At 40.5% G+C, this 26,568-nt stretch overlaps 1 protein-coding gene across 1 annotated transcript; it reads right to left on the bottom strand.

Annotated features, from left to right (window-relative positions):
• Nucleotides 1-325: 325 nt before the first annotated feature.
• Hprt1 (hypoxanthine phosphoribosyltransferase 1) lies at nt 326-24,625 on the bottom strand (the record flags this gene model as incomplete). The annotated part of the gene is made up of 8 exons (XM_042672646.1): nt 326-916; nt 1,822-1,898; nt 2,571-2,617; nt 7,325-7,407; nt 11,422-11,439; nt 14,620-14,685; nt 20,973-21,156; nt 24,513-24,625. Coding segments are annotated over 8 exons (636 nt in total), but the record flags the coding sequence as incomplete, so codon positions are not given.
• Between the last annotated feature and the right edge of the window lie 1,943 nt (nt 24,626-26,568).

The raw sequence follows: 26,568 nt of genomic DNA, 5'->3' as shown, positions 1-26,568 counted from the left end.
GGGACAGCACCCAGACCCTGAGTTCAAGCCCCAGGACTGGCACCGAAAACAGTATGCCATGTGCCTAAAATGTATACTATATCTCTGAATTACATAGGAACTTTGCTAGCTCCATCATTTCAGTTTACCAGATAATTATTTGCTGTGCTTGGTAAAGACTATAATTTAAACCTGTTACTAAAATGGAAGGAAAAGATAATAAATAGAAACCAATGGAAAAATATATTGTTAGTTTGTAGATGGAAATGGTAGGCATGCATAGCTTCTTTGGAGGAGAACAGTTCTTATTTTTCAGGACTTTTACATTTGAGAGTTCAAAAAGTAGTAATTTTTTGAACTTTATTTATTTGCATTTGAAAGGAACTGTTGACAAGATTCACAGAAACAATCTGAGCAAGTGAGCCAACATTGTCACTACTACTGAACAGGCTGCTGTTACTGGTGAGAACTGACTGTCTCTGACTGTTCCAAATGCACGGTGGTACAATTAACAATAGTCAATCACCTCCATTTTCCCCCAAATATATAAAAATTAAAATACCAATTAAAAAACTAATATATCTTCTTTTTAAATGCTTCTTACAGATACAATTTCAATATTATCATTTAACAGTGGTGTGGTTTAAGAGACTTTTCCATCCGCAAGTTAAACAATCTACCCATTGGGAACTGGTAATCTGCCTATAGGCTCATAGTGCAAATAAAAAGTTTAAGAATGCAGCAACTGACATTTCTAAAATACAAAACAGATAAAATTCTTAGAAGGTTCATGCAAAAAGCTTTACTAAGCAGATGGCCACGGAACTAGGAACATCTGATGACGTCAATGGGACTCTTCATGTTTCCAGACTCCACTTGAACACTCGTCTTAAGCTTTGTACTTGGCTTTTCCAGTTTCACTAATGACACAAACATGCTATAAAATAAAACCGCAGAAACTCAGATTAGAAGAGTGTACTGTGAAATCAAAAGGCCAGGACAGCATTTTGCCTATCTTGTTAGAATAGTATTATGCTGCCCTGATTGTACTAAACAAACAGATGCAATACTTGGACTCCCAGCCAGTCACTTCTGGAGAGAATGTGTTTTGAGAAATAAATAGTTTGTCCCATTAGTTTGCTTTTGGATTCCCAAGTATGTAACTGTGAAAAAGAAATACAGCAGAGAATTCTAGGTCCTATTAGAATGGGCATACAGTAGGGAGTTCAGCAAGATGGAGAAAGCTGCTAGAGATGGCATTCTCAGGGTGGTCTTCCTAAATCCTCCTCACCCATGTTCCCAAACACCTACCATGCTCACATTCACTCGTGTTCACAAGTATATCACACTCAAAACTCAAACACATCCACTCACATTCATAAACACTCCATGGCCACACAACACCCATGTTCACCAATATATCACACTCACCCATGTTCACACCAATATACCAAGTTGACAAACATACCCACGTTCATAAGCACATGCACTAGACTCTTCTGCCTCTAGAGTGGGAGGTGGGAATTTAAAGCAGAGCCGAATTAAAAGCCTCAAACTCTATCATTTCTTTCAATGAACCTATTTATCATCGAAAACGGTAATGAGATAGTTATTGTATCTTAAAGCTGTTCAACTATTTTTAGCCAGCAAGAAGTGTCATACTAGCCTGGCGAAGCTCCAGTTCTAGGGACGTCTGTACTTGACTACTGCTTTATGTGACTAATGGGAACCATCAGTCTGGTCAAATTATGAGGTGCTGGAAAGGAGAAAACAATTCTTCCCTTCCCTAAATTTTTATGTGGGTTTTGAAAAATGAAAGCAAGAAAAAGAAGCACTACTTACATTCAAATCCCTGAAGTATTCATTATAATCAAGGGCATATCCCACAACAAACTTGTCTGGAATTTCAAAACCAACAACTGAAAAAAAAAATCTCAAGTTATCATTAGATACAGAAAGCATTACTTTCATATCTAATACTTGCAAATGTGCCTTCTTTACAAATATTCTCTGAAGTAGCTCTAAGCCATTTCACATAAACCTTTTTAGGTTAAAGATGAGGCTCACGCCTGGAATCCTAGCTACTCAGGAGGCTGAGATCTGAGGATTGTGGTTCAAAGCCAGCCCTGGCAGAAAAGTCCGTGAGACTCTTATCTCCAATAAACCACTAGAAAACCGGAAGTGGTGCTGTGGCTCACGTGGTAGAGTGCTCGCCTTGAGCTGAAGAGCCCAGGGACAGCGCCCAAGCCCAGAGTTCAAGCCCCATGACCGACAAAAAAAAAAAAAAAAAAAAAAAAGATGAGTAAATGAGCCTGGCACTGGTGGCTTACGCCTGTAATCCTAGCTACTCAGGAGGGTGAGATCTGAGGATGACGGTTCAAAACCAGCCTGGGCAGGAAAGTCCATGAGACTCTTATCTCCAATAAAGCACTAGAAAACCGGAAGTGGCGCTGTGGCTCAAGTGGTAGAGAGCTGGCCTTGAACTGAAGAGCTGATGGACAGAGCCCAGGCCCAGAGTTCAAGCTCCATGACTGACCAAAAAAAAAAAAAAAAATGATGAGTAAATGATTAGTAAAAAGCAATGTACTTACAGTCTGGCCTATATCCAACACTTCGAGAGGTCCTTTTCACCAGCAAGCTGTTAATTACAAAATACAACATGTGTAACATATGGAAAGACTACAGGGTGCAACAAAAGAAAACAAGCATGTTCCTAAATGATATTTCATTGAGCTGATCATCAAGCCATGCCCTGGTGAAGACTCTTATCTCCAATTAACTAACAAAAAGCTGGAAATGGAGCTGTGGCTAAAGTGGCAGAGCACTGGCTTTGAAGAAATCAAGAATAGGACCCTGGCCTTGACTTCAAGCCCCAGGACCGACACACACAAAAAAGTGTATGCAGTATGCCAGGGTTATTAGTTTAATGCTTCGGAAAAAAAAGCCTGAAATAGAGAAGTAAATCATAGGCATTCCTAGCAAGGGGCAGCAATGAGTTCTCATACACACAAGGCCTTTCACTGCCCTCTACCTGGGTCTGAAGGGTAGTCTTGAGCTACATCAATGGCAGGTAATCTGAAGGATGAAGCACTGATGAGCAAAGATGGTTGAAAATCCCCGGAAATACAATCACTAAAGTTGTAAAACACGTGGGAAAGACTTCTAATATTTGGCTTATGAAGACAACTGCAGGCTAAACAAATCAGTGTGTTGAAAGAATTAACTTTCCCCCCCACCAAGAGCAGGACTCAAACTTGGTATCTGATGGTTTCACTCACTAGCTGGCACTCTACCACCCGAACCATGCCTCCAATCCCTAATTTGTTTTTGTGCACCTGCTGATCCTGGGGCTTGAACTCAGGAGCCTGGGTGCTGTCCCTGAGCTTTTGTGTGCTCAAAGCTCGTGCTCTACCACTTGGGCCACAGTTTTACTTTGGGATTTTTGGTGGTTCGAGGTAAGAGTCTGAGAGTTTCCTTCCCAGGCTGGCTTTGAACCACAATCCTTACTTCTCAGCTTCCTAGACATCTAGAATTATAAGTGTGAGCCACTGGCACCCAGCTGGAACTTTTTTTTTTTTTGGAACTTAAGGCCTTTGCTCGTGCTAAGCAGGAACCACCACTGAGCTAACCCTTGGCCTAAAAGTTCATTGTTAAGTTTTCAATTGTTTTGTTCTTGCTAGAAACATGTTTTGAGCGATTTTTTTCTTCTGAACTGACTATACTATTATTATTTATAAAAATCACTATTTTGTATATGTGACTTGATACAATTTATGTAAGTTACACTAAAGGTGACTCAGTAAGTATAGCTCAATGTTGATAACTTTATTCAAAATTTTAATTTTCATAGGAAGTCACAAAAAACAACAACAAAAGGTGGTTCCCCCCATTCAATGCAATTTCTTCCAACAGCAACAACTTGCCTGACTACAGTCAATCATCACAACCAAGACAAGGATATTAGTGAACTAATTGGCTTCATCTAGATTCCCCAATCTTACATGCATGTTCCCATGCAGGTCTACATGTTTGTGTATGATTTTAGACAACAGTATCCTATGGTGGATTTAAGAAATCACTACCACTATCACTACTGGCATCACACAGCTCCCTTGGTGACTACTAGTATATTCTGCATCTCTGTAAGTTTGTCATCTCAAGAATGTTGAGTATGTGGGAAATCACACAGTATGTACCTTTCTGATGACTTTCACTGGCAACATTTCCTTAAGGCCATCAACAGTTGGCTCCTGTTTATTGCTGAGTGTGATGGTAGGGGTATATAAGCACAGTTATTTAGTCATTTACTTACAGAAGATATTTGGGTTGCTATTAGTCTGGGGCTATCACAAATGATGCTAGCGTAAGGCTGGGAAGGTGGCTCAGTGGTAGAGCGCTTGCCTTGCATGCATGAGGCCCTGGGTTCGATACCTCAGCACCACATAAGCAAAAAAGATAAAAGCCAGAAGTGGCGCTGTGGCTCAAGTGGTAGAGCATTAGCCTTGAGCTGAAGAGCTGAGGGACAGTGCCCAGGCCCAGAGTTCAGTTCAGGCCCCAAGACCAGATCCCCTCCCCCCGCCCAAATGATGCTAGCGTAAATATGTTCAGAATTTTATGTGGACATACATTTTTACTTCTCTAAAGTAAATCATCGGTAGTACAACTTCTGGAGTCTTACTGTAGTTACATAATTAGGGCTTATTTTTGTTTTGTCTTTAGGAGTAATAGGATTTGAACTCAGGGTCTCAAGCTTGCTGGGACCAGCACACTACCACTTGAGCCATACTTCCACTTCGGGATTTTTGCTGACTAATCAAAGATGGGAGTCTCTCAAACATTTTCCTGCTTGGGCTAGCTTTAAACCACAGACCTCAGATTATCAGCCTTTTTAGTAGCTAGGATGGCAAGCATGAGCCACGGTGCCCAGCCATATTAAGTTTTGTGGTTTTTTTTTTAATGCTCTTTGTGTGTTCCAAAGTGGGCTGTATCATTTTACATTCATATCAGATAATAGGGCTTTGTGCCTGTGTTTAAGTGTGTCATTTAGTTATTTGGTGGTAGTAGTATTGAACTCAGAGCACTTCAGCACACAGACAGAACATTTTAAAGCCAGGTGTCAGTGGCTCATGCCTATAATCCTAGCTACTCAGTAGGCTGAGATTTGAGGATCTCAGTTCAAAGCCAGCCTGGGCAGGAACATATGTAAAGACTCTCATCTCCAATTAAGTACCAAACTGTGGCTCAAGTGGTTGGGTGCTAGCCTTGAACAAACCAGGGATAGCACCCAGGCCCTGAGTTCAAGCCCTAAGACCAGGAAAAAAAAGTTTAATTAGTCATTCTAAACCCTTCACTGAATAAAAAAATAAGCACAGATATACAAAATAACTCATGTCAAACTTAAAATATATACAAAATATCTGTTATATTAAAGTTTCATAGTGGGGCAGAAGATTAGGAAAAAAGTTCAAAAGATACTGATCCATGCCAACTACATTACTCAGAGTATTTCAGGATATCAAATTTCCAGTAACATAAAATCTCAATGACGTACACTTGTACCAGCTATCAGAAAAGCCCGTAAGAACAGACTGAGAGTTGACTGTCTGCCAACTCTCATTGTTTTATTCTGAGTCAGACATTAGATAGATACTTTGACTCTTTAGAAGAGGTTTATAAAAATCAACTAATTAGCCAAGCTACTGTGGCTCATGCCTGCAAACATAGTTACTCAGGAGGCTGAGGTCTGAGGATCAAGCTTGGTCAGTAAAGTCTGTGAGACACATCTCCAATTAACAATCAAAAACCTGGAAGTGGAAGTATTCATCAAGTGGTAGAGCACCAGCCTTGAGCAGAAAAGCCAAGCCAGAGTAAGGCCCAGTACTGGCATGAAAAAAAAATAACAGGAATAGCTAATCCCACTACACAAAAATCATAAATTGGAAAATGATTTAAAATGCAGTTGTGAAACTTTAAACACATATAAACAAAAACACAAAACAAGTGGCAAAAGCACTAACTAAGACAAGTTCCTTGATTTCAGATTTCATCTCCATAGCTTGCTGTGTCTTTAGGCAGTTGCCTACACCTCAGTCCTTATTCATGAAGTAGGATTAACAATTTATCCCTGAGTTGTGGAGGATGAAACTATAACTAGGTACAGACACTAAAACATAAAAGTAAAAAGCCAGGTATAACCAAGAGGTAAGGGACCATAAAACTTCAATTGTGGACACCAAACAAGACAGTGTTATCACTGATCCAGCAGATCCAGATGTTTAGGCCACACCCCTTCTTATCACTTCATCACCTTCCCTATGAGAGCTTTCTCTCTTTTTTTCTTTTGGGGGAGGGGGGTCCGGTCTTGGGGCCTGAACTCTGGGCTTGGGCGCTGTCCCTCAGCTCTTCAGCTCAAGGCTAGCACTCTACCACTTGAGCCACAGCGCCACTTCCGGCTTTTTCCTTTTTGCTTATGTGGTGCTGAGGAATCGAACCCAGGGCCTCAGGCACGCAAGGCAAGCGCTCTACCACTGAGCCACCCTCCCAGCCCTGAGAGCTTTCTCTTGATTTTGTAAGGATCCTCCAAGTCTCTGCCACGCTACTCAGGACAAGTTAATATAATTAGTATGCTGAGAAACCAGATGTTAATACTACAATTGGCTCTATCTGGGAGTTCTACATCTACAAACTTAAAAGCAGATAAAAATATCCTAAAAATATTGTGTAGGTACTGATCAGATACAGATTGTACCCTTATCATTATTCTCTAAATAATACAGCATAACTATTTGCATAATATTTACATTGTGTTTTATAAGTAATCAAGAGAGGATGCAAAGTATATGGGAGGATATGGACTGGTTCTATTCAAATACTATCACATAATCCCTTATTGTGTATCAAAAATATGAACATCTGGGGAGTTTGGCGTTTGTGAGACTATTAGATCCAGTAAACTCCCACCTCCCATATAGAGGGACAAATGTGACTGCAAAGTTTTACGAAGGCTATTTTCTCAGTTTCATTTGAGATCATACTACTTCTTAAAATGACAGCTGACAGTAATATCTTTACAAAGAAACAATTGCCTAATTAATCTTCCAAATGAAGAAAGCATTATTTCTTTCTCTTTTTTTTTTTTGCCAGTCCTGGGGTGTGAACTCAAGGCCTAGACTGAGGCCCTCTCTGTGCTAGCGCTCTACCACTTGAGCTACAGAGCTATTTCTGGCCTTTTCTATTCATGTGGTACTGAGGGATCAAACCCAGGGCTTCATGCATGCTAGGCAAGCACTCTACCATTAAGCCACATTTCTAGTCCAGAAAGCATTATTTAAAAGGTAATACATACCTTGCGACCTTGACCATTTTTGGGTTATGTTGCTTCACCAAGGAAAGCAAGGTCTGCATTGTTTTGCCAGTGTCAATTATATCCTTTAAAAACAGAAAAGACACTTAAATGATAGATAAGATAGCATTGTTTTACATTCACTGCCACTATACAAACATACAATACCGAAACTTCAATATTCAGACATTTTCTACCGGCACGATGTCATTTTTTTCAGTGTAGTAGTTCTCATCAAAATTCACATACTCTGGTTAGTCAGTAAAGCATGTTAGCCTTACTTAGCAAGTACTTGAGACTGCCAGTCCTTAGTACTAGACTTTTCTAGGCACAGAAGTGTCAAGAACAGCAAACTTAATTATATACAGGTAAATATCATCTACATCTGCATTTTTTGAGACAAGATCTTGCTATGCATCCTACACTGGTCTTAAATTTGTGATCATCTTAGAAAGGTGTGCTGCCCTCTATTTCTGTTTCTTTTGTGCCAGTCCTAGTGCTTGAACTCAGGGTATAGTCAGTGTTTCTTATCTTTCTTTCACTCAAGGGCTGGCACTCACTCTACCACTTGACTCACAGCTCCACTTCTGACTTTTTGGTGGTTAATTGTTAAATAGGGATACAGGTGGACCCATTGCACCAATGAGATATACAAGATATTATGTCAAAAATGAACTTAACAATTTTGGCGTTTTGGGGGGGGGGGGGGGAGATGGAAAGGGATGGGAAGGGGAAACAAAGGAGGAGGCAACAATGCTTGATAAGAAATGCACTCATTACCTTGCCCATGTAATTGTAACCCCTCTGTACGGTATTTTCACAATTAAAAAAAAAAAGAGCCAGGCATGGTGGCTCATGCCTGGAATCCTAGCTACTCAGGAGGCTAAGATCTGAAGACTGCAGTTCAAAGCCAGCCCAAGCAGGAAAGTCCATGAGACTCTTATCTCCAATAAACCACTAGAAAACCGGAAGTGGCACTGTGGCTCAAGTGGTAGAGCACTCTCCTTGAGCTAAAGAGCACAGGGACAGTGCCCAAGCCCAGAGTTCAAGCCCCACGACCGACCCCCCCCCCCCCAAAAAAAGAGTCTCATGGATTTTTGTCTGCTTAGGCTGGCTTTTAACTGTAACCCTCAGATCTCAGCCTCCTGAACAGCAAGGATTACAGGCATGAGCCATTGGTACCTGACTTGATCACTTGTTTTTTTGTTTTGTTTTGGTCAGTCATGGGGCTTGAACTCAGGGCCTGGGAACTGTCCCTGAGCTTTTCTGCTCAAGGCTAATGCTCTACCACATTAAGCCATAGCTCTACTTCTGGTTTTCTGGTGCTTAATTTGCTATAAGAGTCTTACAGCCTTTCCTGACCCAGCAGGATGTGACTCATGATCCTCAGACCTCAGCCTCCTGAGTAGGATTACAGGCATGAGCCACCAAGCACCCAGCTTGTGCTCTTCTTTACAAAAGGAATTTTACATTTTTCTTCCCAAATTCAAGACAGGGATTCTCTCCTTCCCAAATCTTTGTATTTAGGGGGCTGGGAAGGTGGCTCCGTGGTAGAGTGCTTGCCTTGCATGCATGAGGCCCTGGGTTCGATTCCTTAGCACCACATAAGCAAAAAGAAAAAAGCTGGAAGTGGCGCTGTGGCTCAAGTGGTAGAGTGCTAGCTTTGAGATGAAGAGCTGAGGGACAGCACCCAGGCCCAGAGTTCAGGCCCACAACCGGACCAAAAAAAAAGAAACCAAATCTTTGTATTTGGTTAATAGGACACACTTTCAGAAATATTGCTTTGTATCATCTTTAAAAGTATCCAAATTAATATGGTTTTCCTAAATAATATGACTTTAAAGTGAAATCTGGGCCACTGAATCAAAAGTAGGATATTATAAAAAAAAAAAACTACCTCCCTTAAAACCAGGAGTGGGAGATGTCTGCCCATTCTTTAAAATCATTTGGTACATGATGGGACAGATTTGTGTATGCTACTGTGCATTTTTCCTTCGCCTCTTGAGGCTCTTTTGCCTGTACTGATGTCTGTGACTGATGTTACAAATATCCAAATGGCCCTCAGCAGAAGAAAGGTTTTCTACCTCTACCTTAAATCACAACCCTGATGCTCTTCACTGAAAACACTCTAAGAAAACACGGAAGTGGTGCAGTGGTTCAAGTGGAAGAACATTAGCCTTGAGCACAAAGAAGCTCAGGGACAACATCCAGGCTGAGTTCAAACCCCAGGACCCACAGATTAAAAAAAGCTAAAGCAGCTGGGTGTCTGTGACTCACATCACAGATACATTCCTAGATATCTAGGAAGCTGAGAACTGAGGATTGTGGTTCAAAGCCAGCCCAGGCAGGAAAGTCCATGAGACTCTCATGTCCAATTAATCACCAGAAAACTGTGACTCAAAGTGTTAACAGTTCCAACCATGAGTGAAAACAGCTCAGGGGCAGTTCCCAGGCCCTGAGTTCAAGTTCCATGATCCCCCCCAAAAGAAAGAATGTTAAAACACTCATTACCTGACTTAAGAAATGGTAACCCCTCTTTATATCACCTATATAATAAAATTCTTTAAAAAAGAATGTTAAAACAGCCAGGCGCTGGTGGCTCACGCCTGTAATCCTAGCTACTCAGAAGGCTGAGATCTGAAGATCACAGTTCAAAGCCAGTCCAGGCAACAAGGACTGTTGAGATTCTTATCTCCAATTAACCACCAAAAAAAAAAAAAATCGAGAAGTGAAGCTGTGGCGCAAGTGGTAGAGCACTAAACTTGAGCAACAAAAAAAGGTCAGGGACAGTGCCCAGGCCCTGAGTTCAAGTCCAAAACCAGGCACAAAAAAAGAGATCTGAAGCTAATTTGGCAAAATGATATTATTTTCTGGTGGGTATGTGTGTGTTGAACATGTCTTTCTCTGAGTCCAAATTATTTCATAATAGCTAAATTCCAGTGGCTACTGTCCATAATTCTAGCTACTTAGAGGCTGAGAATAGCAGGAGGATCACTGTTAAAAGCTAGCCTAGGCAGAAAAGTTTATGGTACTCATCTCTAATTAAAAACCAAGTGCCAGTCTAGAGGTGTGGCTCAAGTGGTAGATTGTCATGTGATCAAAAAAGCAGAGAATAGCCGGGCGCTGGTGGCTCACGCCTGTAATCCTAGCTACTCAGGAGGCTGAGATCTGAGGATCGTGGTTCAAAGCCAGCCAGGGCAGAAAAGTTCGTGAGATTCTTATCTCCAATAAACTGCTAGAAAACCGGAAGTGGCACTATGGCTCAAGCGGTAGAGCGCTCACCTTGAGCTGAAGAGCACAAGGACAGTGCCCAAGCCCAGAGTTGAAGCCCCACGACAAAAAAAAAAACACCAGAGAATACAAAGTCCTGAGATCAAGCCCCAATACCAGAACACACAAAAACCTTTTAAAAAGGAAGGAGGATAGAGTCTGAACATGAGGTATAATCTAAATTTCTAAATTGCTACAGGAGGCTTTAGCATTTGTAGAGTTCAGTAACAATAGGGAGATCAGACAAAGTATATAATACACTGCTAAGCAGTGATAAGTGACCAGGGGAAAATAGCTCAAGTACAACGCCTAGGTCCAGAGTTCAAGTCCCAGGACCAGCAAAAAAAAAAGAGAATCAACTTTAAGAACATAATAAACAGTTGAAAATAGCATATTTTAAATATTCTATTTTTAACATAAAATGGTATTTATATGGAAATATAAATAAATTTCAAATAGAATAATTTTATATTTCAAAAAACCAAAAGCAAGGCACTGAATTAAACATATACACATATAGTAGGAAATATACCACAACTTTTCCATTATCTGTAAAAGCAATTTTTTTTATTTTTATTTTTTGAGACAGTACCTATCTATGTAGCCCAGGCTGCCCTCACCTTTGAGATCCTCCTGCTCAAGTCTCCTGGGAACTAGGATTAGAGATTCCTCTCCTCCAGCCTGGCCCAGCTTCACTAAGTAGTTTTTACAAAACACAGCCCACTATAAAACTGATAAAGACGCATTTCTTTTCCTGGCTTACCTTTAGGATAGAGCAATTAAGATAGAAAAGTCATAAATACCATATTAAAAGTAAATGTAGAACTTACTTCAACAATCAAGACATTCTAGGAGAAAAAGAAAAATGAGTATCAGTACATTTGGCCATAGTATTTCAAATAGTCAGTGGAAATCACATCATAAAAAGCTCTAAGGAAGTCATTCAAATTCTTGTTTTTAGAAACTTTACAAAGCAAACCCTGGTTGAAACAATCAAATTGTCTGTTGGCACTGGATGTCCTTAGTACTAAGATTTTCTAAAATAAAAAGTTGACTCATGGCTTTGTTCTTGAAAGTTGTTTAAATTACTTAAGGAAGTCATGGATTTTCTGTGCCTCAGTTTCCATATGTAAAATGAGAAATTTTGAGCTGGGTACTGGTAGCTCACACCTATATTCCTAAGCAGGAGGCTGAGATCTAAGGATTCTAAGCCAAAAGATCCAGAAGTGGCACTGTGGCTCAAGTGGTAGAGTATTAGCCTTGAGTGAAAAGCTCAGGGACTCAACCCGAGTTCAAGCCCCAGTACTGGAACATACAAAAAAAGTGCAAATTTTTAGACATTAACTGAGGAGAATATTTACATGTGTGTGTAAACATGTACACACTTAAGTCTCCATAAAAGAAAAAATGAAGTTTTGAATGACCCTATAATCTTACCACAATAAATGTGCTCTACTGTGATGATAAATTATTTTTGAGCCAGGTGCCAGGGATTTATGCCTATAATCATAGCCACTCAGGAAGCTGAGATCATGGTTTGAAGCCAGTCCAAGACAAGTCTTGAAGACTCCATCTCCAAAATAGCCAGCAAAAAGCCAAGTTGAAGGCATTGCCCAAGTAGTACTGTGCTAGCCAAGCAAATAAGCTGAGTTCTGAGAGCACAAGGCTAGAGTACCAGCACATGCAAAAAGTTATTTTCAAAGCAGAGATTTAGAAACTAGTATTATCATAAGGGCTTCAAATAGCGTCTAAGTATGGACAGAGTGCTCAAAGTGCAGAAGGCTCTATCAGTCACACACATTTCTCCTCTGAGGATGTTGATGAGCAGAGAATTTTGCACAATCATTTTCATTTAACTTTTCTTACACTCAGTTAAACAGAAGTGAACACTAAGATCTAAAAGCCAAAAGAAGAAAGGAGCTTTGGTGTCCGTCTTTAAATTAAAGCTATCCCACTTACTAGTTATGTGACTTAGGGGACTATGGAGAGTTTTGGTGTATCATAATTCCATGCTGTTTTACAAAGAATACTTCTGTTCCTTAATTTTCTGATATACAAGATGGGGATATAATCTCCCTCACTGCAGTGTTGAGACTTTTATTAAAAGATCAATCTCTTTATATTTACTTGGCAGTGTCTGCAAGTAAATGATAACTGATATCAAAGAGAAAAGCAATATTCCATCATTTATCACTGATTTCTCAAAAAAAAATTTCAGTGTAAACCAGGTGTCAGTGACTCACGCCTACAATCCTGACCACTCAGGAATCTTAGATCTGAGGACTGAGGTTCAAAGCCAGCTCAGGCAGTAAGATCCATAAGATTCGTTCCTCTAATTAAGCAGCAAAAAACAAAACAAAACAAAACAGAAGTGGAGCTTAGGCTCAAAGTGGTAGAGTGCTAGCTCTGAGCAAAAGCAGCTCAGGGACAGTTGTAGCCCAAGGACAGTGTTGTGGCTCAAGTGGTAGAGGGCTAGCCTAGGGACAGTGTCCAGGCCCTGAATTCAGGACTGGTAAAAAAAAAAATACCTCTAGATAAAAGGGTTGGAAAAGTGGCTCAAGTTGTAGAATGCCTACCTTACAAGAGAAAAGCTCTGAGTTCAAATTACGCTACCACAACATACGCAGTAAAGTCCTTGACTCTTATCTCCAATTAATCACCAGAAAACTAGAAGTGGAGATTAGACTCAAAATTGTAGAGCGCTAGCACTGAGCAAAAGAGCTCAGGAACAGCACCCAGGCTGAGTTAAAGCTCCATGATCAACCAAAAACCCCAAAACAACAACAACAAAAAACCTGTCTTGAGCTGGGTGCCAGTGGCTCATGCTTATAATCCTAGCTATTCAGAAGGCTGAGATCTGAGATTCAAAGCCAACCTGGACAGGAAAGTCTGTGAGACTCTTATCTCCAATAAACTACTCAGAAAAAGCAGGAAGTGGACCTTTGGCTCAAATAGAGTGCTAACCTTGAGCACAAAGAAGTTCAGAGGGCTGGGAAGGTGGTTCAGTGGTAGAGTGCTTGCCTCACATGCATGAGGCCCTGCATTCCACTCCTCAGCACCATATAAGCAGAAAAAGCGGGAAGTGGTGCTGTGGCTCAAGTGGTAGAGCGCTAGCCTTGAGATGAAGAGCTGAGGGACAGTCCCAGGCCCAGAGTTCAGGCCCCATGACTGACCAAAAAAAAAGAAAAAGAAGCTCAAGAGACAGCGCCCAGACCCTGAGTTCAAGCCTCAGGAACAGGAAAAAAAACTTTCTTAATATCTCTACTTGTATTACATCACCTAATTGTGTTAAAATGTCTTCGTACAACTACTTTAGGATAATAAAAATAATTAAAATTAAATGCATATTTAAAAATATAAGATCATTACATGTATTATCACTTAATCCTCAACCCTGTGAGTTAGGTGCCATTATCACCCCTATTCTACTGGGACCCCTCTGAGACCCAGAGATTAACAAACCTGTCCAGTATGGCAGAGTTAGGAAGGTTTTCAATTAAAGCCATCAGACTCCAGACTTTCAGCTGCTACACTCTATTGCTTCTACAGAAGTTGTGGATGTCTTTTTTTTTTTTTTTTTGGTCCGGATCCTGGGGCTCAAACTCAGGGCCTGAGCACTGTCCCTGAGCTTTTGCTCAAGCCTAGTGCTTTCCCACTTGAGACACAGCACCACTTTTGGATTTGGGTTGGTTTACTGAAGATAATAAGAGTCTCACAGATTTTCCTGTCTGAGCTGGCTTTCAACTGGCATCTTCAGATCTCAGCCTCCAAAGTAGCGAGGGTTACAGGCATGAGCCACCAGCACCTGGCATTGTGTATTTTTTAAGATAGCTCTCTTTCCTCCACTTGTATTAGCAAACTGTTGAACTCTTCTTTTTAGTATATGACCTAGGGAAATGTAATGAATTCTGAGTATTTCCAAAGACTAAATAACCATTATTGAGTTATACAACATAAACTGCCTCTTAGTGGCTGATTACAAGTATAGTGATATAAAGTTCTCTTTCCTTTCCCTTCCAGACACATACCTTTCCAGTTAAAGCTGAGAGATCATCTCCACCGATGACTTTTATGTCTCCTGTTGACTGGTCATTCTAATTAAGAAAAAAAATATCATATATATGTACATCCTTATGTATACACAAGGCACTAAAACTAGAAGATTTAAGAAGTTAGCTATCTAATGTCTACAATATTATATTTTACACAATAGGAATTATAAGAGATATTTCTAAAAATGAGCTAAATAACTTTCAAGTAGAGATTAGTAAAAATGAGAGTCCTAAAAATAGAGCACACCCATTTTCTGAGTGGGAAGTATTACTGAAGCCACCAATCATCAGTTACAGTCACTTCTGAACCACAAAGAAAGTTATTAGCATGACAGGTGTCTGGTTCTGGCCCTGTACCATTCCCATGTGACAAACAAGTTGTAAAGACTAGTCTATATTACCTCCAACCCCAAGGATAAGTCCTTCAAAAGTCTGGCCCAGGCCCAGGTAATCTCAGCACTGTCTGAGAAACCAGGTCTGATCAGTAATCCTATAAAAGGTATACCTTGCTAGCTCTCAAATTTTTCTGCTACCATGGAACCCAACAGAAACCCTTACAGGAGTTTCAAAGGGGAATGCTTAACATCCACTGGAGTTTTGGTGGTAATAAGGGTAATTTGGACGTTCTGGATTCAAGACTAAAAACTGGGTGAAGACAGGTGAGTTAACAGCCTGAGCCTTCCCTAACAGAAAGCAAGCCATACCATGAAGCTACAGTAATTATGATGGCATGGTACCAGCACAGTAATTGACAAACATCAAGGAACAAAGTAAAGCCCAGAAACAGACCCAGTAATATGAGGATTTAGTGTGTGATAAAGATGGCATTTTGAGTCAGTACAAAAAATATGAATTATTCAATAAGTGGTGCTTGGTCAACTACATATCCATTGGGGGAAAAATAAAAGTATGGTCCCTACCTCACAGCATGCATAAAAATAAATTCCAGATGGATTAAATCTAAATGCAAAAAATAAAGCCATAAGCAGACTGGAAGAAAATGGAGGAAGGTTTTTTTTTTCCTATATTCTTAGAAAGGGTAAAAATCTAGAATATGATGTGAACTGGAATTGAAAAGATCGGTGACAAACATTGCTAATTACAGCTTGGGCTCCAAAATAACCTATAAGACAATGGAGAATAAACACAAAGAGCAGAGGTCCATAACATATACAATGATTCCTACTTGAAAAATACTAAAAGTGATCTGTTCACCCATTCATACTCACAAAACTGAACTTTGGTGATATTCACGGGAAATAAGCCCTCTTGTGGTGAAAGTATAAATTGACACCACCTCTTTTGAAAAGGATATAGCAATAGTTACTAAAATTATAAACATGTATGCCATTTTTGGCCCTATAATCCTGTCTACAGGAATTGACACCACAAAAACATTTAGTAATACTCAAAGGTACATTTCAACGTCTATTAGCTGTTCATCAAAAAATTACTGATATGTCTATTAATAGGGAATCACTTAAATCTATGAAGGTAATCTATGCAGTAGTAATATTGTCATATAGTAAAAAGAATCTGGGATTGGAGGAGTAGTTAATAGAGTGCTAGCTGACCAAGTAAGAGGTACTCAGTTCAAACCACAGTAACAACAACAAAAAAGAATCTGGTTTAGGTGCAATGACTCATACCGGTAACCCTAGCTACCTAGGAGACTAAGATGAGGAGATCATGGCTTAAGATCCTAACCTCTCAGCCTAACTACACAGGAAACATAAACAGGAGGATCTTATTTAAATAATAAAGCAAAAGGACTGGAGGGTGTGGCTCAAACACAATGCTTGCTTAGCTAGCACACAGCCCTAAATTTAAAGCCCTACTCACAAACAAAAGAACCTAGCAATCTAAAATATAGTAACAAGAAAGAACACTAGGAATACCAAGTCACAGACCAATGTGACACCAACAAAACTGTTATTTGGTATTTATAGGCCCAGCACTCAGGAAGTTGAAGCAGTTAGAGGTGGCTTATACCTGTAATCTTAGCTACTCAGGAGGCAGAGATTGCAATTTGAAGCCAACCCAGGCAGGAAAGTCTGTGAAACTCTTATCTCCAATTAATCTCAGAAAAATCAGGAAGTGGTGTTGTGGCTCAAGTGGTAAAGCTTTAGGACTTGAGCAAAAAGGAGCTCAGGGGCAGGGTTTAGGCCCCCGAGTTTGAGCACCAAGATTAGCAAAAAAAAAAAAAAAAAGTAGTTGAGGTTGGTCTTGTCTTGTTGTACCTATCAGTTTCAAAATTCCAGAAAAGAGGGCTGGGAAGATGGCTCAGTGGTAGAGCACTTGCCTTGCATGCATGAGGCCCTGGGTTCGATTCCTCAGCACCACATAAGCAAAAAGAAAAAAGCTGGAAGTGGTGCTGTAACTCAAATGGTAGAGCGCTAGCCTTGAGCTGAAGAGCTGAGGGACAGCGCCCAGGCCCAGAGTTCAGGCCCCACGACTGAACCCAAAAAAAAAAAAAAATTCCAGAAAAGAAGGCAGGGAAAAGAAAAAGAGGGAGAAAGAGAGGAAGAAAAGGAAAAGAAGAGAAGGGTGGGGAAGGAGGGAGAAAGGAGGGAGACAGGCTGAGGGTGTATAGCTCAGGGGTAGAGTGCTTGCCTAGCATTAGTGAGGCCTTGGATGACATTCTCAGCACCAAAAGAAGTAAACCAAAACACAAAACTAAACCCATGCAACTACTTAAGTTAAACTAAACTTAAGTCTTTAACCACTGAAAACAGATAGAAGTGGAGCTGTGGCTCAAGTAGTAGAGTGCTAGGTTAGAGCAAAAATGCTTGGAGGAAAATTGCCTCTGTCCTGACTTCAAGCCCCAGTACCAACACACACAGTTACACACAGTTACACACACACACACACACACACACACACACACACACACACACACATCAAACAGTTTTACATTTCTACTGGATACCTTGGTAAATAGTGCCACCTTCTGTAGAAATGTGGTATTACAATCCAACTTGAATTGATTCTCTAAGAGTAAATACCCCAAAATTAAAGTGTTTTTTTCCCATTTATTTATTTATTTTTGGGGTCTGGTCGTGGGGCCTGAACTCTGGGCCTGGGCACTGTCCCTCAGCTCTTCAGCTCAAGGCTAGCGCTCTACCACTTGAGCCACAGCGCCACTTCCGGCTTTTTTATTTTTTGCTTATGTTGTGCTAAGGAAGCGAACCCCCAGGGCCTCAGGCATGCAAGGCAAGCGCTCTACCACTGAGCCACCTTCCCAGCCCTCCATTTATTTTTTTATTTGTTCTCTGTGGTCAGTTGTAGGGCCTGAACTCAAGGCTAGGCACTGTCTCTGAGCTTTTTCTCAAAGTTAGCACTGTACTACTTTGAGCCACAGCTCCACTTCCAGTTTTATGGTGGTTAATTGGAGATGATAGGCTTTTGGACTTTACTGCCCAGGGTTGGCTTTGAACCATGATCCTCAGACCTCAGTCTCTTGAGTAGTGAGGATTACAGGCTTGAGACACCAAGACCCAGCTTGTGCGTTCTTTTTTAAGAGGAATAAACATCCAAAAACTGAAGTGTACTCATTATGGAAAAATATTCATGACACAAGGATGTAATTGATGGGGTAAGAGACAACTCCAAACATCCAAGGTATTGCTGCTCTACTAGCACCCAAATTTAAACACACCTGGTGGCCCCATAATTTTGAGTTTGTGTTTTTTTCTGAAGTGTTTTTGTTTTTGCCAGTCCTGAGGCTTGAACTCAAGAGCCTGGGCACTGTCCCTGAGCTTCTCTGTACTCAAGGCTAGCACTCTACCACTTGAGCCACAGCGTCACTTCTGGCTTTTTCTGTTTATATGTTACTGAGGAATCAAACTCAGGACTTCATGCATGCTAGGCCAGCACTCTACCACTAAACCACATTCCCAGCCGAGGCTTTTTTTCAATGGATCCCAGTCACCTTTAGAATGAAGGCTAAGAAAAAGATTTAAGAGTAATGGTACATGGGCTGGAGATGTGGCTCAAGTGGTAACACACCAACACTGTATGAAAAAGCCATCACAGAAATGGAGGGACAAAAGGTGAACAAATGTAGCAATGGTGGTACTATGTTGAAAACAAACTATACAACTCATGGGTGAGTAAGGGAGGGAAAAACTGTAAGAAACTGAGGGAAGAGAAGACACTGTCCAAAAGAAATGTACTCACAGCCAGGCACCAGTGGTTCACGCCTATAATCCTACCTACTCAGGAGGCTGAGATCTGAGGATTGTAATTCAAAGCCAGCCTGGGCAGGAAAAATGTGTGAGACACTTTACCTCCAATTAACCACCAGAAAACAAGAAGTGGCGCTGTGGCTCAAAGTGACAGAGCACTAACCTTGAGCAAAGCACTCAGGGACAGTGCTCAAGCCCTGACTTCAAGCCCCACAAATGACAAAAGAAAAAGAAATGTACCCACTACCTGACCTAAGTAACTGTAACTCCTCTGTATATCACCTTTATAATAACAATTTAAAAAGGAAAAAGCCGAGCCAGAATGTGAGGCCCTGAGTTTTAAGCCTCAGTATCAACAAACACATAAACACACACACACACACACACACACACACACACACACACACACACACACACACACACACACACACACACACACACGGTTTTTCAAAAGAGCAATGAGAAAGTCCACGTACTAGAATACAGGTGTAAGTGCTCAAATTATATACAAATGCCATGTGTAAATCAATTGTATGACCTGAGCGTCCAGAGGAACTATATCAACTTCCCTCCCTCCTTTCTTGTCTCGAATGAGCTTCCTATTTTCCCTTTCCAGAATCCCCCTTACATGCATTTGTTTGGTGTGTACCAGGGCTTAAAACCAGAGCCTCATGCTCTCACTCAGCTTGCTTACTCACAGCCGGTACTATATCACTTAACCCAATCTGGCGATATAACCTCATCTTTGATTACAATAATGCTGGGGTGAAGAGCTGGCATGTAGGAAGAGTGCCCCCTAGTGAGTTCCTCCAGTCACCTCTCTTCCCATCCCTTCTCACTTTTTTCAGAGGCCTGAAACTAGCTTTAAAGATATGTCTTTGAAATGGTAGCCCCTCTGTACAACACCTTAATAATAATTAAATTACAATTTAAAGAAACTATCTATAGAACTCTTTGTATAAATACATATCCTTACCATTTGTTTCTACTTTGTCTACCTCTTGGAGTCTAGGTAAAACAATGAGGATAATATGAAATAACTTCATTTTTTTCGTAGTTTTCCATCCCTAGGAATTGTGAAAACCTCTATGCACCAACAAACTCTAGCTTTGGGACTAGGCATGTGGCTTGGCATTTGTAAGGCCCTGAGTTCATCCCCAGAAGTGGAGGGAAATATTTATCTGATAACTTTTCCACCCAACCCGTCATTTTCATTGAACTATTTTAGTTTAAAAAAATTTGTCTAATAACTTTTCTACCCAACCCATCATTTTCATTGAACTATTTTAGTTTAAAAAAATATACAGCCGGGGTCTGGTGGCTCACACTTGTAATCTTAGCTACTCAGGAGGCTGAGATCTGAAGATTGTGGTTCAAAGCTAGCCTGGGCAGAAAAGTCCCTTATCTCTAATAAACTACTCAGAAAAAGCCAGAAGTGGTAATGTGGCTCAAGTGGTAAAACACAAAGCATCTCAGGGACAGCACCCAGGCCCTGAGTTCAAACAACAGGACTAGAAGGAAAAAAAATGATGATTGTGGTTCTAAGCCAGCCTGGGAAGGAAAGTCTCTAAGACTCTGATATCAATTAACCACTAGAAATTGAAATAGCTGCTGTGGCTCAAAGTAGAAGAGTGCTAACCTTGAGCAAAAGAGTTCCAGGACAGCGCCTAGGCATTGAGCTCAAGCCCTCCAACTGCCAAAAGTAAAATTCCACTGTGACTAAGTAAAATTAAGATATAAGTCATGGGCTGGGAAGGTAGTCAGTGGTAGAGTGCTTGTCTTCCATGCATGAGACCCTGGGCTCGATTCCTCAGCAGCACATAAGCAGGAAAAGCCGGAAATAATGCTGTGGCTACAGTGGTAGATCGCTGGCCTTGAGCTGAGGGACAGCGCCCTGGCCCAGAGTTCAGGTCCCACCCCCGACCAAAAAAAAAAAAAAGATGTGAGTCCTCTAGGTTAACTGTGGGCTTCTCTATGGTGTATGTATGCCATATGCTCTCTTTCTGTCTTATTTCTTTTGTAATAACTTTTTCTATCACCTATAAAAAAGATGTAAATCATTTAGAGAGCTTCAAAACAATGCAGACAAAACCAAAGTTGCTCTATATTTTTTAAACAAAAACCCATACTAACTATACTTACACAGTAGCTCTTCAGTCTGATAAAATCTACAGTCATAGGAATGGATCTATCACTATTTCTATTCAGTGCCTTAATGTAATCCAGCAGGTCAGCAAAGAACTTGTAGCCTCCCTTGAGCACACAGAGGGCTACGATGTGATGTCCTCCCATCTCCTTCATCACATCTCGAGCAAGCCTTTCAGTCCTGTGGAAATACAATGAGAGATTGAAAACAAATGTGCAAAAAATCTATAATTTCCAACTTTTAAAAACCACATCCATTTCCTCCAGGACAAGTATCTTTGCTTCATAAATCAAAAACTAAATTTATATATATATATATATATATATATTAACTTTTTTAACGATAGTCACTATATAAATCAGAGTAGCCTCAAACTCGTAATCCTCTTATCTTCTGAGTGCTAGAATTACATGTATGTGTCATCATACCCACTCAAGCAAAATTAAAAGGTGGTATATTTAAAAATCATGTAGAACATGAGCCCAGTGCTGGTGGCTCCCACCTATAATGCTAGCTATTTAGGAGTGTAAGATCTGAGGATCCATGTCTGAAGCCAGCCTGGGCAGACAAATCCAAGAAATAACCAGCAAACTAACCATCAAAAAACCAGATGTGGAGGGGCTGGGAAGATGGCTCAGTGGTAAAGCGATTGCTTTACATGCATGAGGCCCTGGGTTCGATTCCTCAGCACCATATAAGCAAAAAGAAAAAAACTGGAAGTGGCGCTGTGGCTCAAGTGGTAGAGCGCTAGCCTTGAGCTGAAGAGCTGAGGGACAGCGCCCAGAGTTCAGGCCCCACGACCGGACCCCCCCCCCACTAAAAAAAAGAAAAAAAAAACAAAAACCAGATGTGGAGGTGTGGTAGTGAATGAGTCTTGAGTGAAAATACTAAGCTTGAGCATGTGAGAGCATAAGTTCAAGTCCCAGTACCTGGACTAGATAAAATACTATGGACACTGTAACATTAAATTTTTTATTTTTTTAATTTTTATTTATTGATTTTTTTATTTTTTTGTCTGTCATAGGGATTGAACTCTGAGCCTGGGCCCTGTCCCTCAGCTCTTCAGCTCAAGGCTAGTGCTCTGCCACTTGAGCCACAGCACCATTTCCGGTTTTCTGGTAGTTTATTGGAGATAAGTTTCACAGACTTTCCTGCCCAAGCTGGCTTTGAACTGTGATCCTCAGATCTAAGCTTCCTGAATAGGATTACAGGCATGAGCTATCGGTGCCCGGCTAACATTACAAATTTTAAAATGGAAATAAAAAGATGTCACTTTACTTATCAGATTGGCAAACTGACTCAACTATATTTCTTTATTATACATTAATAGAGATTGTGAGGTAGTATACCATTGGGAGTATACAATGATACAACTTTTTGGAGGATAATATACAATGAATGCCTTCCTTCTGATTTTGAATTTATATCATATCTGGATACAAGTGCCAAATACATGGAAAAGGATATTCCCTCTAATATAGTAGGTAAGGGCAAATCAATAGATTTTAAGTGGCCATCAATAATGAACAGTTATGGCATATCTACAAACAGAATGCTATGCTCACTCGCTCTCTCTACTAAAATATGTTAGATATATGATAACTCGATGTACTGATATGAAAAAAAAGTCTGATGAAATTTAGTAGCGGGGCTGGGAAGGTGGCTCAGTGGTAGAGTGCTTGCCTTGCATGCATGAAGCCCTGGGTTCGATTCTTCAGCACCACATAAGCAGAATAAGCCGAAAGTGGCACTGTGGCTCAAGTGGTAGAGGGCTAACCTTGAGCTGAAGAGCTGAGGGACAGTGCCCAGGCCCAGAGTTTAGTCTCACAACCAACAAAAAAAAAGAAAAAGAAAAAAGCCAGAAGTGGTGCTGTGGCTCAAGTGGTAGAGTGCTAGCCTTTTGCTGAAGAGCTGAGGGACAGCACCCAGGCCCAGAGTTCAGGCCCCACAACTGGACCCAAAAAACAATTAGTAGCATATGATAGTACATGTATGTGTTAAAAATATGTGTATATAACCACATTTACATGTAGTAAGTATAAATGAGCAGTTGATGTCTAGGGACTGTATTTTTCCATTTGCAGATTCCATTATACAATGTTTGTTTTGTTTTGTTTTGTTTGGTCATGGGGCTTGAAATCCAGGACTGGGTACTATTCCTGAGCTTTTTTGTTCAAGGCTAATACCCTACAACTTTGAGCAACAGCTCCACTTGTGGTTTTCTGGTGGTAAACTGGAGATACAAGTCTCATGGACTTTCCTGCCAGAACTGACTTTGAACTACAATTCTCATATCTCAGATTTCTGAGTAGCTGGGATTACAGGCATGAACCCAGCCTAAAGTGCTTCATTATTCCAAGACCAAGATTATAATTTGAGGGCTGGGAAGGTAGCTCAGTGGCAGAGTGCTTGCCTTGCATGCACGAGGTCCTGGGTTCCATTCCTCAGCACCACATAAGCAAAAAGAAAAAAGCCAGAAGTGGCGCTGTGGCTCAAGTGGTAGAGTGCTAGCCTTGAACTGAAGAGCTGAGGGACAGCGCCTAGGCCCAGAGTTCAGGCCCCATGACCAACAAAAACAAACAAACAAACAAAAATGATTACAATTTGAAAATAAACAGAAGAGTCAGACATATAAGCACGTATGTAATACCAGAAAAAGTTTTTCATTCTAATTTATTGATGGGAAACATTTCAAGCTATATGTGTAATAATGAAAATCTGACTATGCCTTCATGTGATTCTCAGGCTACTACTCTATGCAGGATTAAGAAATCAAACTGATAAAGAGTTCATTTTTCTTTGTTTTTTCTTTTTTTTGGGTCCGGTAGTGGGGCCTGAACTCTGGGCCTGGGCGCTGTCCCTCAGCTCTTCAGCTCAAGGCTAGCGCTCTACCACTTGAGCCACAGCGCCACTTCCGGCTTTTTTCTTTTTGTTTATGTGGTGCTGAGGAATTGAACCCAAGGCCTCGAGCATGCAAGGCAAGCGCTCTACCACTGAGCCACCTTCCCAGCCCCAAAAAGCTCACTTTTCCAACCTCCTTTCAATGTATACTTTATTCTACTCCCTACAGATTTCTAACAAATTATGGCATTATTCTATATAATTATTATATTATTATATAATATTATATAGCATTATATATTATTATATAATAATCTTTTGTTTTTGTAAAGACAACTTTAAAATAAAAAGTTTTCAAAGCTGGGCACTGGTGGCTCACTCCTATAATCCTAGCTACTCAAGAGGCTGAGATCTGAGGATCAAAGTTCAAAGCCATCCCAGGCAGTAAAGTCCATAAAACTCTTACCTCCAATAAACCACTAGAAAACCGGAAGTGGCTCTGTGTTTCAAGTAGTAGAGCATTCGCCTTGAGCTGAAGAGCTGAGGGACAGTGCCCAGGCTCAGAGTTCAAGCTCAATGACCAACAAAAAAAAGTATTCAAATTAACAAGTTAGCCTAGTATATATATTCAAATATCAACTACAACGATTACTGGCACTTAAAATTTATTTTTAAAAATTTTAAAAAGATCTTACCTGTCCATTATCAGTCCATGAGGTATAAATACCTTTTCCAAATCCTCAACGTAATGTTTAGGTATACAGAATAAATCAAGGTCATAGCCTGGTTCGTCATCACTAATCTGAAAAAGAAATAAGAGTTGTTTCAAATCAAAGTATTACAAGATACAATTAACTGGCTTTAGATGATAAACTACCAGACAAATTTAGATATGATATAATACAAAGAACTGTTAATTTTTGTGTGTTTGTGCCAGTCCTAGGGCTTGATCTCAGGTCTTAGGCACTGTCCCTAATACCTTTGTGCTTAAGGACAGCACTCTACCACTTAAGCCATAGCTCCACTTCAGGCTTTTTGGTAATTAACTGGGGATAATAGTCTCACAAACTTTTCTGCCCCAGCTGGCTTCAAACTACGATTCTCAGATCTCAGTTTCCTAAATAGCTAGAGTTACAGGTGTGAGCCACTGGTGCCAGCTAGAACTGTTAACCCTGTAGTTATACATTTCCTTATGTAGTAATACATCTTTGTATCCTTGTAGTATACATTATCCTCCTGTAAGAAAAGCATATCTTAGAAATGAATAGTTAGCCGGGCACTGGTGGTTCACACCTGTAATCCTACCTACTCAGGAGGCTGAGATCTGAGGTTTGCGGTTCAAAGCCAGCCCAGTCAGGAAAGTCTGTGAAACTCTTATCTCCAATAAACCACCAGAAAATCAGAAGTGGCGCTATAGCTCAAGTGGTAGAGTGCTAGCCTTGAGCTGAAGAGCTGAGGGACAGCACTCAGGCCCAGAGTTCAAGCCCCACGACCGACAAAAAAAAGAGAAAAAGAAAAAAAGAAAAAAAAAAAAGAAATGAATAGTTAATAAAAAAGTGAGCCACGCACTGCTGGCTCACACTAATCCTAGCTACTCAGAAGGCTGAGATCCAGAGGATTTTCATTTACAGACAGCCAGGAAGAAAAGTCCATTTCCAAAATAACCATCAAAAAATCAGGCTGAAGGCATGGCTCACTCACATGGTTGAGTAGTAACTGTACAAGTAAGCTAAATAAGCTGAAGATCTTAAGCTCAAACCATAGTACCTAAAATAAAATTGTAGAAGTGAAACACATATGAAATTTATGCTGGGCACTGGTGGATCATGCCTGTAATCCTAGCCATTCAGGATTGTGGTTGAAAGTCAGCCTGGAAAAGAAAGTCCGTGAAACTCTTATCTACAATTAACACCTTAGAAAATTGGAAGTGGCACTGTGGCTCAAATTGTTAGAACATTAGCGTTGAGCAAAAAAGCTCAGGGACAGCACCCAGACCATGAGTTCAAGTCCCACAAAGAACCAAAAAAAGTAGTAAGTCAATCATCTTTAATAAAATGTAGGATTTGAAGTCCTCAGGCTATGTCCAAACTAACCAGTAGGTAAAACATTTAATTTACTTTAGGTAAGTCACTAAGAAAAAAAGAAAATTTAAAGAGTTAAGAAATGTGGCCAGGGCTGGGAAGGTGGCTCAGTGGTAGAGCGCTTGCCTTGCATGCTCGAGGCCCTGGGTTCGATTCCTCAGCACCACATAAGCAGAAAGAAAAAAGCCGGAAGTGGCACTGTGGCTCAAGTGGTAGAGCACTAGCCTTGAGCTGAAGAGCTGAGGGACAGCGCCCAGGCCCAGAGTTCAGGCCCCACAACTGGACAAAAAATAAATTAAAAAAAAAAAAAAAAGAAATGTGGCCAAATGCTAGGCATTTAAAAAAAGTTATGAATATATGGAAAATATACATTATTCTCTCTACCTCTAATTATGTTTGAAACTTTAATACTATATGCTTGTCATGAGTTAAAATATACAGATCAAGAAACCTGCTCAGAGAGTAGAACTGTGGTTCAAGTGTTAAAGTGCTAGCCTTGCACAAAGAGGCTCAGAAACAGTGCTCAGGCCCTTAGTTCAAGCCCCATAACTGACAAAAAAAATACCAATGATACAACCCCTGTGGTAATGATAAATATTAGGATTCATTCTACAAGTATTATACATGCACCAAAACACACACACACACACACACACACACACGCACACAC

The sequence above is a fragment of the Dipodomys spectabilis genome, unplaced genomic scaffold (genome assembly GCF_019054845.1).
Source record: "Dipodomys spectabilis isolate Male_0828 unplaced genomic scaffold, ASM1905484v1 ptg000749l, whole genome shotgun sequence".
Lineage (NCBI taxonomy): Eukaryota > Metazoa > Chordata > Mammalia > Rodentia > Heteromyidae > Dipodomys > Dipodomys spectabilis.
This window is presented reverse-complemented; position numbering and strand designations above follow the sequence as displayed.